This window comes from Vanessa atalanta, chromosome 7 (assembly GCF_905147765.1).
Source record: "Vanessa atalanta chromosome 7, ilVanAtal1.2, whole genome shotgun sequence".
Classification (NCBI taxonomy): Eukaryota; Metazoa; Arthropoda; class Insecta; order Lepidoptera; family Nymphalidae; genus Vanessa; species Vanessa atalanta.
The window spans coordinates 10971280-10988457 of record NC_061877.1 but is presented as its reverse complement, the minus strand read 5'-3'; the positions used below and the strand labels follow the sequence as shown (position 1 = coordinate 10988457).

Below are 17178 nucleotides of genomic sequence, written 5' to 3'. Positions count from 1 at the left end.
CTACGTAGTAGTTTTACGTAATAGTGAATATGAGGGCGCAATCAATCAATCAAGAGGATCAATATCCTGATATAATAATACAAGTTATCAATATTTGTTTAATTTAATAGTGCATAATACAATGTACTCGCTACTCTTACGCTGGTTGAACACTGATTTAACGTTTTCTTTTCCTAACACGAAATTAATAGTTAACACAGAGTAAATATATGAAATCACAATAATGATTATCCGAATTTGAGCCCTCTATGTTAAGTGCTAACTGCTCGGCTCTGTATTCTTTTTTCATATATGTATAATGGCTTAAAATGACGAAGAATGACATAATAATCACCGAGTTCAATGTTGTTATTATTAAAATCATTTGTTCATTATATTATTCCTTTGTTCTAGGACTCGACTGAGCTATGATCTTTTTCTTGGTATTAGGGCTTTGTGCAAGCCCATCGGAGGATACGTCATCCAATCATTTCAAATTATACCTCCAAAAAGCACGACTTATAATTTTTTAACCTTAAGATAGGTTATTCGGGTATTTAAATCTGGTGTAGAACATCTTTTTTCCAGATTATATACAAGATAAATGTGTAATAAAGGAAATATGTAAACTGCCTAATCTCATCAAATTATTTTATTAATGACTTTTTTTACAGAAAAAGTCATTAATAATTAATGTTTTCTTTTTTGCTTTAAATAGATAATTGTCGCGTAGTATAAAATAGTCATATATTATAAGTAGAAAAATAATATTTTAAAATTAACAAAAATGTGCGGTGAGTCTAAATAATTTATATGTATTAAACTCCTACATAATTGACGCGACAAACACGTGGATATTTTTTTCGCTATTATTCGCTATGTAAACCGACAAAATTTAATTTAAAGTACACAAAGCGGCAAATTTGTATCAAATTATACAAAACACGAGGCATAGTAACCGACCATTTTTATTCAACATCGATAATCAATCATTTAACAATTAAATTAAGACCTTGTCAATTGAATCATACACATTTGAATCAGCTGTGGTCAAATTTTGATCTTTCACGATAGTATTTTTATTCAAATTTATCATTTATTACAAACTATTTATTACAATAAATATGTAAACTATTAAATATTTTCTTGTTAAGCTTCTCATTTTCTTTATTAGAAAAGTGCATACGTATATACATATATATACATAGAACAGAAACGGTGGTCTAAAGTCGAAAGTACTAACAAAACATACAAAAAACTAATATAAAAACATAGGAATATCGATGTTCACGTATTAATATACAAATCTTCCTTCCAACAACAGTCAAGGTTCATACCTTAAACATTTTTAAATACAGGTTTTGTTTAATTAGTCAATACAGATACGATGTTACAAGTTACAAAATATATAAATGAATACGGCTATAACACGCTGAAGTTTTCACAAAATAGTTATAAAATATTATTAGACGTTATTGAACATTTGTTAATTAACATTTTATAACAAATTTTACTAAATTTAAAATATTTACTTCGGAATATAGATCCAAAGCCTTAACTGAAATTTATAGGATGTTTTGTTATTAACAATTTTACGGTTTCATCAGTGACAGAGGGTATAAAACATCCAAAGAATCGCAACAAAATATAATACATATATATATATATATAATAGTTAATGTTTTAAATCATTTTGTAAATGCAGCATGGCAGCACCAAAATATTGTACTGTAAATTAAGCCAGTATTTCGCATACTTTCACTTATCGAGGCTAACTGGTCCTTCCAGCCGGAGTTTGAACAAACAAAGAACTTTGTTTACCGTCTGTCACGACGGGCTAATAGTGCCGAAATCAAAGTCGCCTTTTTATACATTCGTCTATCATTGACCTGTTACTATGGGCTGTTTTGTTTTAACAAAGATTATTCAAAGTATTTTGTTTAATTTTTTATGAAAATAATTGATATAAATTTTAGACGAATCGATAACCGTCTTAATCTTTTTCAGTGGATGCAGAGAATATTTGTGTGATATATATGTACATATATTTTTTCTTTTAGTTGGATCAGAACAATAACGATTGTATGCCGTAATAAACGGATGATTTCTGCCACAAATTATGATGCGCAAATAAAAAGAAAAAAAACACGACCAGTGATCTTATCCAGGCTGATTTTCTCAAGTGTGACCAACCTCTGCAGCGCGAGATATTATAGTGTAGAACTATTCAATGTACTTTATATAGAATGTGAATACTCTCATATTCCAATGGGATGATAAATCCAATTCAATCGTAAAGAGTTCAGGTGCTTTACGTGAATTATGACGTACGGCAAAATAAGCACTGCCAACTTCCAAGCTGCTTGCTGTTACAAAAACTTCATATGAAAAAGTCTGATTCATAAGCTTTTTATTGGAAGACCGTAAGATATAAAGCCTATATATGCTAGCTATATAGGCTTGCAGATGCAAACTATAATGTCTTGCATTACTTGTCCGATTGATATGGAAGTTTCACGTGATTTTTTAACTTGTAACCTCTCATGATATGAAAGAGGCCGGAAGTACGTAATCTATGTTCATATTATTTTTTACGTATACTTATTATATCCATTTTGTCGTAAAGAATATTGTCTGAGCGGACGGTATCAAAGTAATATCATATAAAAATATTTTTATTTAAGATTGTTTAATATCCTAATAAAAGCTTGAGGTAAAATTATGATGAGGAAGATCGATTGGCTTGGTATCAAGTAGCAACAGTTTAATAAAAATGAAAATAAAAATGGAACTTTACTCTATTTCTACACGACAGAATACAGGAGTCAGCCTATTGAAACATTAATTTAGACCCATTAACTTATGGAATTTAATTTAACTACTCAATAATTTAACAATAAATAAAAAAATCTTTTCGTTATCGATGCTCATAAATAAAAATATAAAAAAAAAATAAACGTATAGCAGTATCGTGTTTGTATAAAGCAAAAGTACATATTTATTAACTTGACCTAAGATGTAACGATACTGTTTACTGTGAGCCAGTCGTGAACATCGGAGCTGTGTCATCCTCGCAAAATAGAATCGCTCTGTGTTATATCGTATATGATAAATCCATAAATTATTATGAAAGTTTATACAAAGATCAAAGCTAAATCATTACCCACTAATTTATTGTTAATTGTATCATTTATATATATCAGGAATAGCATAGGGCCCAAGGCACTGCCTAAAGGGACTCCAAAAACAGATAAATTAGAACTAACTTAAACATCAACTAACAACAGCATAAATTATATGAGGAAAAATAAATGCATAGTAACTACGAAGAGTATAAATTATGTCGATTCTTTCCTATTCAAGTAATGATCACGTTCCAATAATAGTTGCAACAGAACACATAATATGTATCATTTATTAGTAATGAAATGTTTTTAGGTAAAAATTCCAAAACTTAATAAAATTTTAATAAAGTAAAATGTAAAAACAGTCTCTCTAAAATGGTAATCTAGGCAGCTATCGAATCTTTTTTTTTTAGGTAATCGACGACGACAAGCAAATGGGCCACCTGATGGTAAGTGGTCACCACCGCCCATAGACAATGGCGTTGTAAGAAATATTAACCGTTCCTTACACCACCGATGCCACCATCCTTGGGAACTGAGATGTTACGTCCCTTGTGCCTGTTTCACTGGCTCACTCACCCTTCAAACCGGAATACAACAATATTGAGTACTGCTGTTTGGCGTTAGAATATCTGATGAGTGGGTGGTACCTACCCAGACGGGCTTGCACAAAGCCCTACCACCAAGAAAACTGTCTAATGATTTTTAAAGAAAAATCTTGTATTTTCACGGTCCTAAATATACCGATATTTAAAAATAAACAAATTTGATTTAATGAGATTATCGCTTAATAAAGTATGTGAAATTATATTGCATCTAACATAACATTTAAAAATATATATGTAGCTTATTGTTATGTTACTATCGGTCAAGAAGTTATTAAGTTAATCATCTGTATAATTTATTGCTGTATACAATATACACGTGTAAATTTGAGTCAAGTACCAGGCTTAAATTGTGTTTCAATGAGGAGTTCATTGACACGTACTGTGAGAATGGTGCGTAATGGACAAAATAGCATGATCATAAGTAGTTACTACGAGTAAGTTCTGACATATAATTCCATATTGGAGGTTTTTCCTTCAGTCTTTAACTCATATACACTGGTATTTAAAAAAAAAAAAAAAAGTTTCTTATGTAATAAATACGCCAAACCAAAGGATCGTTGATCTCAAGCCCATATAGACCACACAAGGTATTGCTTCTTGACGGTAGAATAAGCAATAATTATTTATGATAATACGCAATATCAATTAATAATAATTAATGTTTATATAAAAAAAAAAACAAACGAAGGTATTATTTATCATATCAATATTATTTAATAGAATTTTAATGTTTTCCATATAAACGTATTTATTGGAAGTCACCATTATAAAATGCATGCATATATAACTGACATTAGTCTATTTATAACAGGAAGCCATATATATGTATACACTTAACACTTTAATAATATTGTAAAGAGGTAAAGTTTGTTTGTTTGTATGTCCGGAACGAACGAAATTCAAAAAATGTTTACACTGGTAGAAATCTACTTAATTATTAAATGCTATATGGTATATGTTATATAAATATCATATAATATTATTTATTAATAAATTACACCCGTGCGAAAACGGGTATGTCGCGAGTATATAGTAATTCAGAGACATCCTCTGATGATTAGTATAAATGTAAATTAACAAAGAATTTTGAATTATTTTTACTCGATTCTGTATTATATCAGATCTGATCGCTCACGAATTCTTTCCCCTCCACGCGAAATTTCTGACATACTATGAAGGAAACACGTGGTTGTAAGTATAAAGGAAGCGACAAAAAATTATACTTGTTAATGCACAGCGATAGTTAAACGTGGAGTGTCGCGTCTCCGTGACTGAACAGATATTTAATGCTAATAGGTATAATATTGTAAAGAAATATTGTACACTGAGATGAAGTAAAAAAACATCCTGCAAATGTCCAACAGCTTATTTTTCATGCATTGGAAGCTGAAGAAATGTATCCCAAATTTTAGGGGTTATGTTTGATTCTTGCCACTCCGATGGCCGTCTTAGGCATGGATCGGAGAGCTTGCGGCATTGTTTTAATATAAAAATTCCGCGACACTCATACTATGCTCCGCTCTTGGCTCAAAGGACGAAAGTGATCTCGTCTCCCCCGAATTCGTCGCTAGTGTGTATAGCAGTGCGAGGCCACACCGGCTGTCGTCCTCCTCAAGGCCGCCTTAAATGAGACACGCGATGGCCTCAACTTACGCATCCACATCCAAAAATTCCTTAAACTCTAAAAAGCTAGCCGCTAACAATAAGGCGGAAACTAGTTATCTTCAAATTATTAAGATTATTATATCTTGTATATTGAGGATTTTCCCATTTCATCTCACACTGTTCTTATCATGTAAAGATCAAAAGAGCCCAGTTTATTGTGTGGGGTTAAGCATATATCTTACGATAATTATGTAAACATTTGTTTCAATAAATATATACGTAATTTGTAACACGAGACTTAAATACTTTCTAATTCAAACTTATGTTGTTTAATCGTTACAAACTATTCAAAGAAATAATAAAAATGGGAGGAATCCCGTGTGAATTAAATCAATAACAAAAGTTTGTTTTGTTTTAAATCTAACTGTTTGTTTACATTAGACAGAAGAAGCGAAAGAGAAACGCCCCATTTGGGCGTTATGCTTTTCCCTTGTGTTGTTTTTCATGTTATTGGTGACAAACGAGCTTATCAGGCTTACCTGATGGAAAGTGATTACCACCGCCCATGGACATCTGCAACACCGGGAGGCTTGCAGGTGCTTTGTCGACCTTTGAGGAATGAGAACGCTCTTTTCTTGTAGGTTCCCAAATCGTATCGGTTCAAAAAACCGCCGGCGAGAGCTGGTTCCACAGAGCGGTTGTACGAGGCAGAATATGTCTTAAAAATCGCGCTGTTGTGGATTTTCGGACATCTAGGTGGTGCGGGTGAAACTTGGAATTTTAACTAGATGTCCGAAGGTGAAATTCAGCAGCCGCTATTAATCCTCGAAACATTTCCTGTGAAAAAATCGGTAGAGGATGCAGAGTGATCGAACGTTTTAACGCAAAACAGAACGATCATTACGTGATAAATTTTGGCAGTTCACAGTTCAGAAAGCCGCATAAAAATATTCATTCTTAAAACGCGAAGGTACATATCACTTACTCTGTATACGTAGTCACTAAATACATATAAAAAAAATAAATTGGTTGTGTATGTCAATTTACGTCTTACTTAATTTTCTTACTAGACCAAATTATCTCAGCGCAAATATTCATTATCTGTATAAAAATAACTCTTAAAATGATGCCAAGGTCATATGAGCCTACTTGAATAAAGTATGTTTTTGTTTTGACCGTGTAAACATCAGATACATTATGCTATCGTAGATTTATTGAATAAATATTTTTCGATTGACAAAGTTTTGGTATTAAGTAGGCATATATTTTAGCAAATAGTATTAAATATATAATGTTTAAAATTCGTAAACAATCTCACAACATTTTAAATACATTGTATTGAAATTTTATACAAATGTTCATGACAACAACGTAAATATTTCTGGTATGGTACCATAACTGATACGACTTGGAAATCTTCAAGAAAAGAGCATACACATTTGTAAGGCCGGCCACGCACTTGCAAGCCGATCACTTGCAGATCTCCATGGGCGAAGGAAGTCACTTCTACCTATACCATAAAAAAAAAAAGTTTACAGGTTTAGCTACAATTCGTTAAACAATGTTTTGTCTTTTCTTTCGAATGTCAAACCAAGGAAGACCGAAAGATACAATCTGTGAACTAAAAACACGCTAAACAAAGTTTATAAGTAAACTCTTTATATTTATATATGAAATTGATTATCAAACGGTTAACCGTTAATTTATAAGTCTTCCATTAAACAGGAAAAGAGCAATTTTTCATATCCATAATACGAGCATGACACATATGTACGTTTAAACATCGTTTGGCCTTCTGACGACTAAGTTAAAGGTTCAAGGTAAACGAACGACAGTTTTTATAACGAATTTACTGAGTCACTGTGAATATTAATTATATTTATATTTAGGACTATTAGAAAATGCATTGTTACTTGGTCTTATTAATGGAATTATAACGTTATTATGAAAGTATACTATACAATACGAAGATTAAAGTAAAATGACTACCAACTAATTTATTCATAGTATAATTATTTTATATTCCATAAAATCTTCATAAATAAATTGTTGTTTAACGATCAAAACGACTAGATAATAAATTAATTATTTATTTATACAGATATATATGTATCTTTTAAATTAGAGCTTATTGTGACTTATAGAAATAGACGAAGTTATTACTTAATAACAAAATTCTAGTATATTACTATGCGGATTTATTTTAGTAGTTCAACAATATAATTAATTAATTACAATTATGTAATTTTAACTCTTGTACGTACAACCTTTAGTAAGTCTACGTTGTAACACAAGTTGAAAGACATACATTTCTACGAAGTCATTTTAACATATGCAGGTTTTCTTACGATATTTTCCTTTTGGAAATTATTTTTAAGCTGCTTTTTTTGATTGACGACTCTCAATATTACTATATATGATATGATTTAATTATATTAAATGTTTTATACTTTTAAACGTTTACTTTACTTTTTACTTTTTTAACAATAAATGCATCTGTGCAAAACTTAATTATTATCAATTTGAGTAGTTAAGAAATAAAAGTATATCGAACAAATGATCAAACTTATTTTTAATTGACAATATTAGTTAGGATTAGTATATACGAGTATATATTCTTTGTGTGTTAATCGAAGTATAAGCAGACCTAATGACAACGCTTTCACTACATCCGGTCAGACTGTAAGTCACTCATCTCAAAGTATCATTTCGCTTACTTGTTCAAACCAGTTTGAGCAGAGCAGAGTTAAACGCGTGTTATTGAACGATAAAACGATGTAAATTACCTCTGAACGAATAATATCAAACTAGACGAGGAATAATTAAAAACAAGTCATGATTATTTATGTTTTATGAGATAGTTTATTTTCTCTAACATAATTTTTAGATAAGAAAGAAATGCTACAGCAGTCGAAGTTTACAGTGTATTCGAAAACACTGTATATACATACGTATAGTGTATACGCTCGAGTTAGAAAAAAAGGATTTAAATAACCGAATTGATGTCAGTCACTTGTTAGATTTAGCAGGCCCGCCAGTAGGCGAGTAAGTACACTATGTACATTTAACTGATATAATTTATACTGAGTCTAGCAGCGCGTCTATGAGCAAAGATTTTGAACATGATGTAGAAGACAGGTTACATACCATAATACTTTTCAAGTCTGGGTACCACCCACTTATCATATATTCTATCGCCAAACAGCAGTACTCAGTATTGTTATGTTCCGGTTTAAAGGGTGAGTGAGCCAGTGTAACTACAGACACTAAGAAAATAACGTCTTAGTTCCCAAGGTTAGTGGACATTTGCGATGTAAGGAATGCTTAATATTTCTTACTGAGCTTATGTCTATGAGCGGTGGTGACCACTTAACATCAGATGGCCCAGATGGCCCATTTGCCCGAGCTATACAATAAATATATATGTAAACAAGACAATGACAAGATTTTATCTCTAGAAAACTATTTCGATACGTTATAAAGTGACAATAATAGTTTTAAAGGAAAAATATAAAGTTAATTTTAGGAAATATAATATTTATCTCTCTTTTATTTATTTTTTTTACTTTTTAGTTATCGCCGGACAAGTTATCAGTTTATTCATCTCATTTAACCCATCACTGTTGCAAGGTCGTTTGCTGGTTAATTTCGAACAGTAAGCCACTCAGTCCTACCGACGCCCTCACTTTGGTGTGGTTGTTTGGAGTAATTCGCCACTTATGCCTTACGAAAAACAGTTCCGAGTTTTGATTCTAGTGTTATCCGCCTAGAGAGATTGCAAATTATGCTGTTGACGCCTATCTCACCTAAGAACAAAAACTCCAGTACACCAAAATTGAATACGGATTGGATCAGGCTATTTTAAATCGCATTTATCAACAAGTCATTTCATTTGCTACTATGAGTAATAGCGAATGAAACGACTAGACTAAACGACTAGTACTTGTAGGAATACATAAAACACTTAGACCGCCATCTTTAGGTGTCCACCATATTGGATTTAGAGTGACGTTACTTTATTATTCGAGTTATTCTCAGCATGCCCTTTTATTGGATATATGTACATATTGTACATTAAAAATACTTATTCAGCTATCTTGGGTGTTACGTCATGTTAGATTCAGAATAGGGTCACATATCTAACCAAACATTGACATCCAAACTAAAAGTGTATTCTAAATTTTAGTTCAATCGGTTGAAGATATCTGTTTCAGAATTTAGTTGCCGAAAAACATAGGTAAATTATAAGTTATAAATAAGTGACCTTGTGAGTGATCTTCCTTGTTTATAATACAAGTTATATGGAATAAGACTTTCTTCTCAAGAAGACTTTACTCGCTTATATTAAGCAGGTCTAAACAATTTTGAATTATATTTATTACTTATGAGAGTCGACCCTACTATGATGATAATGTCCTACTTGAAATGTCTCTCAAAGGCGGGCCTGGTTATGGGTCTGGGTTGAACAGCCTAACTAGTAGTTTTAGGTGTACGTGTAGAAAATTTTTATTTTAGAATTAACCATATAATTATATACATTAAAAAAATAAGTTTCTCTGTGTATGATTTGACACCATCTACTAGACTATTGGGTACATGTATGTACTGCATCACTAGGCTCGTAACTAGCATAGAAGTACATGAGAGTCTAGATACAAATATCGGGTTGAACCAGTAAAAACTTTTGGATTTTCCATCGAGTAATTCTCAGTAGCAACCCAGAATCTGGAGTTGAAAGTGTTTAATTCCCGAAAAAATACACACACAAAAATGTGTTTGCTCCGTAAGTCAGTGTAACTACAGTCACAAGGGACATAGTTTTCAAGGTTGGTATGAACCGAAAAAATCGAGAACCTCTGTCCGTAAAACTTTTTTATTTAATGCGGTCTCCTTTCCTATTTAACCACAAGCGACATAAAGGTTTACTATCCTGACAAATTAATTTAATAGGTATATGTACGGTACGGTGCGTAATTTTAATTAAAATATTACGTGATGACTAAAAAATATATTTTTTTTTCTCAATTTATTTTTGAAAACTTTATAGTGTATTTGTATTTGTATTTTAATTTAATTTCATTATTGTATTTAAACGCAATATAAAGTTATAAAAAAACATCACGCCCACTAAGCTAAAGACAGACTTAGTACACCCCTAATTTTACAATTCTGCAAGTGATATGTAACTCTGAGCTTTACTTGGTACGGGTACAAAAAGGCCAAGCTTCTTAAAAAATCGAGTCTAAAAGGCGAATAAACCAGTACACGAGAAACAGGAACAGGAAGTTCAATTACGTTTGCCATCTGTACTTTAAATGGTACTTTAATCAAGATACAATGTTATTGCAATATTTTATTATTACATTTGCTATTAACGCTTCGCTTAATTAAGAGAAATTCCTCATTGCCGTTATTAAACGTAAAATCCTCTGCATCTTATCAAACGAGCTCATAGCGAGGCCAAAAAACAACTTTCTTAGTGAATTCTTAGTGAAAAATGTTATTTCATATAAATATATTAATGATATCATACATGCAATTCCATTATTTTTCCCATTACGTATTCAACTTAATACATGAATGGGAAACACTTATTTTACACTATCAAATTATAATTGAACCCACCCTCCCCTCCCGCGCACACATATCAAGGACCATAGAGAACTTATTAAAATAAAAAAATACAGGTCTCGGTAAAGTGGTCTGTAATAGCATACAATTTAGCGAGTCGAATTAAAATATGAGCGTATGTGTCGTCGTTGATAAAATCTAATGTTACATATTTGTTGAGACGTGACGTGTGAAAAATGTTTATGATATTTTATATAAATAGGAAGCACGCTCAGGCGAGGTTGTTAAATCAATAAGTCAGACGTGATGGCCGGGATTCTTGTGTTCCTTCTCTCGGTTTCTCTGGTATGTTTGAGTTTGATAAATACACGCATATCGTACAAAATAATAGTGTGCGATTATTTTAAATAATAATTATATAAGACTGTGAGCCAGTGAACGGCAGACGCACGGTATAGTAGCAAACTCCATATTACTACCAGGTATACTGCTTCACCTGCTGTTGGGGAAATGGAGGTTCACTATTCCCATCGAGGGTTCCTGTTCGTGTCAAGGAGTCGAAAGTCATAAAATATGACTTTCAAAACGTGATCGAAGCATGTCTGCCGTTTTGATATCTTAAAATATATTAGAAAAAATGAATGTCAGACACTTATTCCGGTTCCGGGTCGGTTTTTATAATTTCAAAGGTACCTAAATTTGAAACAAATGTACGTTATTTCAGCACAGTCTATATATATATATAATATTTATACTATTATTATTACATACATATATTTACAAAAGCAGACACATAGGTCGGTTCTAAGGTGCAAGTAGACCACATAATAATTTCTTAGCTGTTATGAAGGTGCATTCTTTTAATTCTCGCACTCTTAATTTCGCGATGAATTAGTGTTTCAGCATAGCTGCAATTTATGTATATTATTTATAGTTTATAGTTTTGGGTTCGAGAATATACTAAATAAAATATAATTTTAATGAGCCGAGATGGCCCAGTGGCTAGAACGCGTGCATCTTAACCGATGATTTCGGGTTCAAACCCAGGCAGGCACCACTGAAATTTCATGTTCGTAATTTGTGTTTATAATTCATCTCGTGTTCAGCGGTGAAGGAAAACATCGTGAGGAAACCTGCATGTGTCTAATTTCAACGAAATTCTGCCACATGTGTATTCCGCCAACCCGCATTGGAGCAGCGTGGTGGAATATGCTCCAAAACCTTCTCCTCAAAGGGAGAGGAGGCCTTTATCCTAGCAGTGGGACATTTACGTGCTGCTAATGCTAAATTATAATTTTAGATATATCCTACGATTACTTCAGAGTATTTTAACTTCAAATTAAGATATTCCTTTTTCTATTTTTCACGTATAATTATTCAAAAAAATATTACGATATCCCAGTACGTAAAAAGGGATTGAGTTGACTCACATATATTATGTTTTAATACAAGTCAGAAAGATTAGAGAAATAGATTTATAGAGAACGTGTATTCTTTGTAATGTTGCAAGTAAAATAAATCAAATCAAAATAATATAATAATTGTGTTATGTCGCGTTGTTTGATATCAATACGTTTCAGTGTAATATAACCGTATCTATATTAAATTTAGCGGTAAATTATAAAAAAATCATATAATCAGTCCATAAGTATTCATTTTGTAATGCAGAAGCCGCTGATGACTATTTACATTTTTTATATACCTTCTTATGTAATAAACATAACAAACATGACATTCAAATAATGACGAAGAATTAAAGGCACAAAATATTTTTCTATGAATTCGAAGATATAGTTTTTTGTCATAATATGTTTAGTTTTTACGTACTTGGATGACGTATGTAGTCTTTATGCTTAGATTATTATTTTGCTTTAAGAATCATTGAAGGTGTTTTTAAAAATAACCCTAGAAAATGTACGCGTTAAAATTATGCCTGTGTTAAGTTTTCTGTAGCTTGGTTTTGTAATAAATATCTTTAAATTCAAACCAACATCTAAAAATATTTCCATTACAAAATTTTATTTATATATAACTATACTGCCTGTCGTCATCTCACAAGTAACTTTCTTTCCAGCCTTATCGTCTTTCACACATCCATCCATTGTTTCTTTGGTCATCCTCTTCCTCCATATCTATCCACGTCCATGCTCAAGACTTTCCTCACAATATGGTCCTAATTCCTCCGCATTACATGCCCATATCATATTTATACTCCATTTATTATTTAAAACAAACGCAATAAATTGTTTGAAGTTAGCCGTTTAGTATTTGGCTATTTACAAATTAACACGACCGTTAAACCTTGGTTGAAAGTTTGGTAAGGTTTAGTTGAAGCAGTTTTATGCTATTTCTGAGGATGACGTCACAAATAATTAAGTACGTAAACAAATTGTAATTTATGAAATTTTAACAACTATTTCAAATAACTAAAACAATATCAAAAACGACACATGTCCAGCAAATATACGAATACGTTAATTTTACGACGGTACATTAAAATATCATAAAACATACTTACTACAAAATTTAGATAAGAAAATAGTTTAAAAATATAATCTTTGTTAAATATTTGTATTTATTTTATATTTACAATAACTCATACCTGGAATACTAAGTGTTTTAAAAAAAATGTTTTATAAATGTGTGGTTATACATATGTATATGTAAAAAATTTTAGAAAACGTATGTGGAATTCTTATACGAAGCAGCCTCTGTAGAGCAGCGTGGTTCTATAAATTTATCTCTCTCTAAGAGGTTCTCACTCTCTCACTCAGGAGTGAGGCAATTACAGATTCACACTTTATATTTTAGATATATTTTTATCAGTTTCAGGCAACAACAAATGGCGGTAAGGTAACTGGATCAGTGTCGGATGGCAGGAGGTCTGACGACAGCAACGCGAATGGTTCGTAAAAATTCCTGAATAGATTTGTGAAGACATTTGTTACGAAAAACGAGGGTCTTTCCAGTCCAATAGTGATTTTCAAAAAAGACTATGATGTACGAATATCTTTCTGGCGATGTTCACAGTCGCTTAAAAAGCCAATAATATGTTAGTGTACTTTCAATAGTCAACCATCGCTTCACCTTTCGTATTTATTCGGATGGATGAAGGTGGGAAGGTGTCGGGACGCTCTACGTTGCCTTTGTCATCCCCGGTCACAGACTCTAGGACTAGTCATCTCCATTGGCCATCAAAACCCCCGACATACATGACCAGTCCATTGGCACTTCGGTCTGCAAACTTTGCAAGCTATGTCGGTAACTCCAGTTCTTCTCCGGATAAACTCATTCCTGATTTTACCTTCAATAATAGTTATAGCAAGTTGGCAGGCTTTTTATTTAAAAAAAATAATCAATCGCTACAAAGATAGAGTTAGTGTGTAGAAATTAATTTTTATATTATAGAATATTTAATTTTGCAGTTGCAGTTGCAGCAGTTGGGGAAAATTTGGAAATTCCCGATGATTGCAAGGGAATTGGCATCTGTGAAGACATACCCAATTACCCAGAAGATATAGTGAAAAGTTTAATTGAAGACGTAAGCTACTGTTATGTTATTAAATATATAATATGTTAATACGAATATTTTACTATATAAGTAGCGGAAAATAGGCAAACGGTCCACCTGATGATATGTCACCAGCACTCATAGACATATTAACCATTCCTTACACCGCACATTCGCCACCAACCTTAGTAACTAAGAAGTTATTCCCCATTTGCCAAGTAAAACCATACTAAGTATTGCTGTTTGATGGTAGAATGTCTAATGGCTACAACCCAGACAGGATTGACTAAAGGTTTTTTAAATAGGGAAGGAAAAAAAATTAATTATTTTATTAAAATGAGTCCTGTACCATTATTTTGAAATAACCGTTAGCAGAATTGTTACTTTTAATCTGCAAGGATTGTACATTAAAGTATAATTTAATATTTTAAAGGTCTTTATCTAAATTTAAAATTTTAACATTTCAGCTTGAAAAAAGTAATATCAGTGTATTCAACAAAGACGCTTTGAACGTACCTACGGTATCTAGGAGACTTGAATCCGGAGATGACACAGAACTTTGCAGATCAGTAGAAAAGGTACTTTCGACGTACATACGTTTTAATATGTTTAGTACGAAGGAAGGCATATGGAAAACCATGAGTTACGTGTCACTATCTACCATTAACTTTAGCATTACTTCTTCATTTTACCGCCAAAAATGTAAACTAAAATAATATGTCCCTCGAGCTTGAAATTCAAAAATAAAAACTGGATGATAGTTACCCAGTCTGCACAAAGTTATACCTCATAATATTAGGCAAATAATTTTGATGATCTTTCTGTTTACAGATATACGCTCCACGAGCCGCTCGGGCTACTGATGGGCAATGGTTCTACATTCTTAATGAAAGGGAACGTCCACGGCAAACGTTTCGATTAGAAATATGCCAGTAATGTTTACTTTTAACCATTCAATTATATCCGCCTCTAGACATTAACACTAAAAAAAATATTAACTATTCCATACGTCGCCAAAGCGTACCGACCTTCGGAACTAAGACGTTTTGTCTATTGAGTATGAAGTCACACTGATTCATTCACTTTCCAAAGCGAACAAACACTTTTAGATCGTCATTTATAATTTATATTAATGACTTTCCTTTAACAGCATTGTTTGACGAAGTTTTCCCGAATTTTGGACAAAAAAACCTGACTATACATCAATACTGGGTAACAACTATGGAAGTTTTAGTACGGAAACAATCACTATTCAATTTTAAGGGCTCTATAAAATAATATATATATATATATATATATATATATATATATTTTTTTTTTTTTTCTTATACAACTCAATCGGTGAATGTTTGAGTTGAAGTCTAATCATTTGTGACTTCAATTCTAATGTCACAATCATTTAGTTATATCTTCTTTACCAATTTATTTTCATGATTTGTTTTTTCTCTTCTTTTTAATTTTTGTACTTACTCTCTTAATATTATTTAATTAACGTGACTTATTTTATCTTTACTCCATATTATTTATGATTTAAATTTGTATGTAATAGTAAAAAATATATTGTAATAGGCTTGAACCCCAAGGAAGGACATTTATAATTTTGTTATACCGAAAAACTATGTAAGTCGGTTGGCAACATATCACGAGTGAGGTTTGAAGTGAATTCTTAACAAACTGAACACTAATATATGGAAATATACTTAGAGGTTTTCTATGTTGTTATTGTCGCAAATTTAAATTTTATTTTATTTTTACAGCACCGATAACTCGCCTTGCTCATCAGCGATATATATTCAAAGTAGCTACGAAGCGCGGTGCGTCCAGAAGTATATTATCCGACAGATGATAGGCTTAGACAGCGAAAAAAAGATCCTTAAGCTTAACATCCAAGTGCCCAGTTGTTGTTCTTGCGTTATGAAACACGTGTAAAGAATAAAATTATTCCATCATATCACTCACTTGTTTTCGTATTACATACATTAAATATAAAACATGTTAATATGTTAAGTTGAAGTTGATGTAATCATAAATAAGTTTCAAGCTTAGTTTTCAACGATATATATTACGTGAGAGCGTCTTCAAGCCCTAAAGTATAAAGCAGTACACGAAGTTGTTACTTAGTAGTAAAATTCGTTATAAATATGTACGTACTTAATTGTAACTCTGTTATGTCTTTATTAACTGATGTTTTGCTGATGTTGTCCGGTCGATTTCGGTCTCGTCAGCCAATCTCATGGGAGACTACCCAAATACGCAGAACACACTTGTGCACTATTATAGTGTGCCCAAACACAGGTGCTTTCTCTATTCCGTCAATCTCATAATCAGATGGGACGGCAAGTCCGACACGTCCTGAAATAGTTCGGGCGCCGGGACAACAGACACAGAACACACACTACACTGTGCACACTTCCAACTTCCATGCTTCGGGCTGTTAATGAGAATTTATCGACAGAATAACACAATAACTTTTTATCGATCTGACCTTGGATATGAAACCAGAACTACGTTACTACGGGATCTGTGACCTTTTATCGAGTCACCAGACCAACGAGACAATCGATGTTTCACTGTAAATCGAGAAACATACTTATTTACTTCGAAATAATTTCAACATAATACATGTATGTTTACTCACGTTGCTTTCCTTGATAACATATCTCTAAATAAATTTTCCCAGACACGCCTTTATATTATTTTAAGTATTATTTTAAGTCGGTTTATGTTTGACGATATCCACTGTTGATACTATATTATTAACAAAGTTATTTTAAGAGCA

At 32.1% G+C, this 17178-nt stretch overlaps 1 protein-coding gene across 3 annotated transcripts; it reads left to right on the top strand.

The window, feature by feature from the left end:
* The first annotated feature begins 11151 nt into the window (after positions 1-11151).
* LOC125065386 (protein spaetzle-like) lies at positions 11152-16351 on the top strand. 3 transcript variants are annotated; one of them, XM_047672956.1, is made up of 6 exons: positions 11152-11233; positions 13715-13793; positions 14329-14429; positions 14867-14977; positions 15231-15331; positions 16157-16351. In XM_047672956.1, the coding sequence occupies exons 1-6, from the start codon at positions 11195-11197 to the stop codon at positions 16326-16328; spliced, it is 603 nt and encodes a 200-aa protein (XP_047528912.1). In that variant the 5' UTR covers positions 11152-11194; the 3' UTR covers positions 16329-16351. The 3 variants fall into 3 exon arrangements, with proteins under 3 accessions (XP_047528912.1, XP_047528909.1, XP_047528911.1); XM_047672953.1 differs by having other exon boundaries at positions 14314-14429; XM_047672955.1 differs by having other exon boundaries at positions 11154-11233; positions 13721-13793; positions 14314-14429.
* The last annotated feature ends 827 nt before the right edge of the window (positions 16352-17178 follow it).

Coding starts and splice junctions, on each gene's coding strand:
- LOC125065386 (XM_047672953.1), top strand. CDS start 11,195: ATGGCCGGGATTCTTGTGTTCCTTCTCTCGGTTTCTCTG. Junction 11,234..13,714: donor TCCTTCTCTCGGTTTCTCTG/GTATGTTTGAGT, acceptor TATTTTTATCAG/TTTCAGGCAACAACAAATGG. Junction 14,978..15,230: donor TTTGCAGATCAGTAGAAAAG/GTACTTTCGACG, acceptor TTCTGTTTACAG/ATATACGCTCCACGAGCCGC.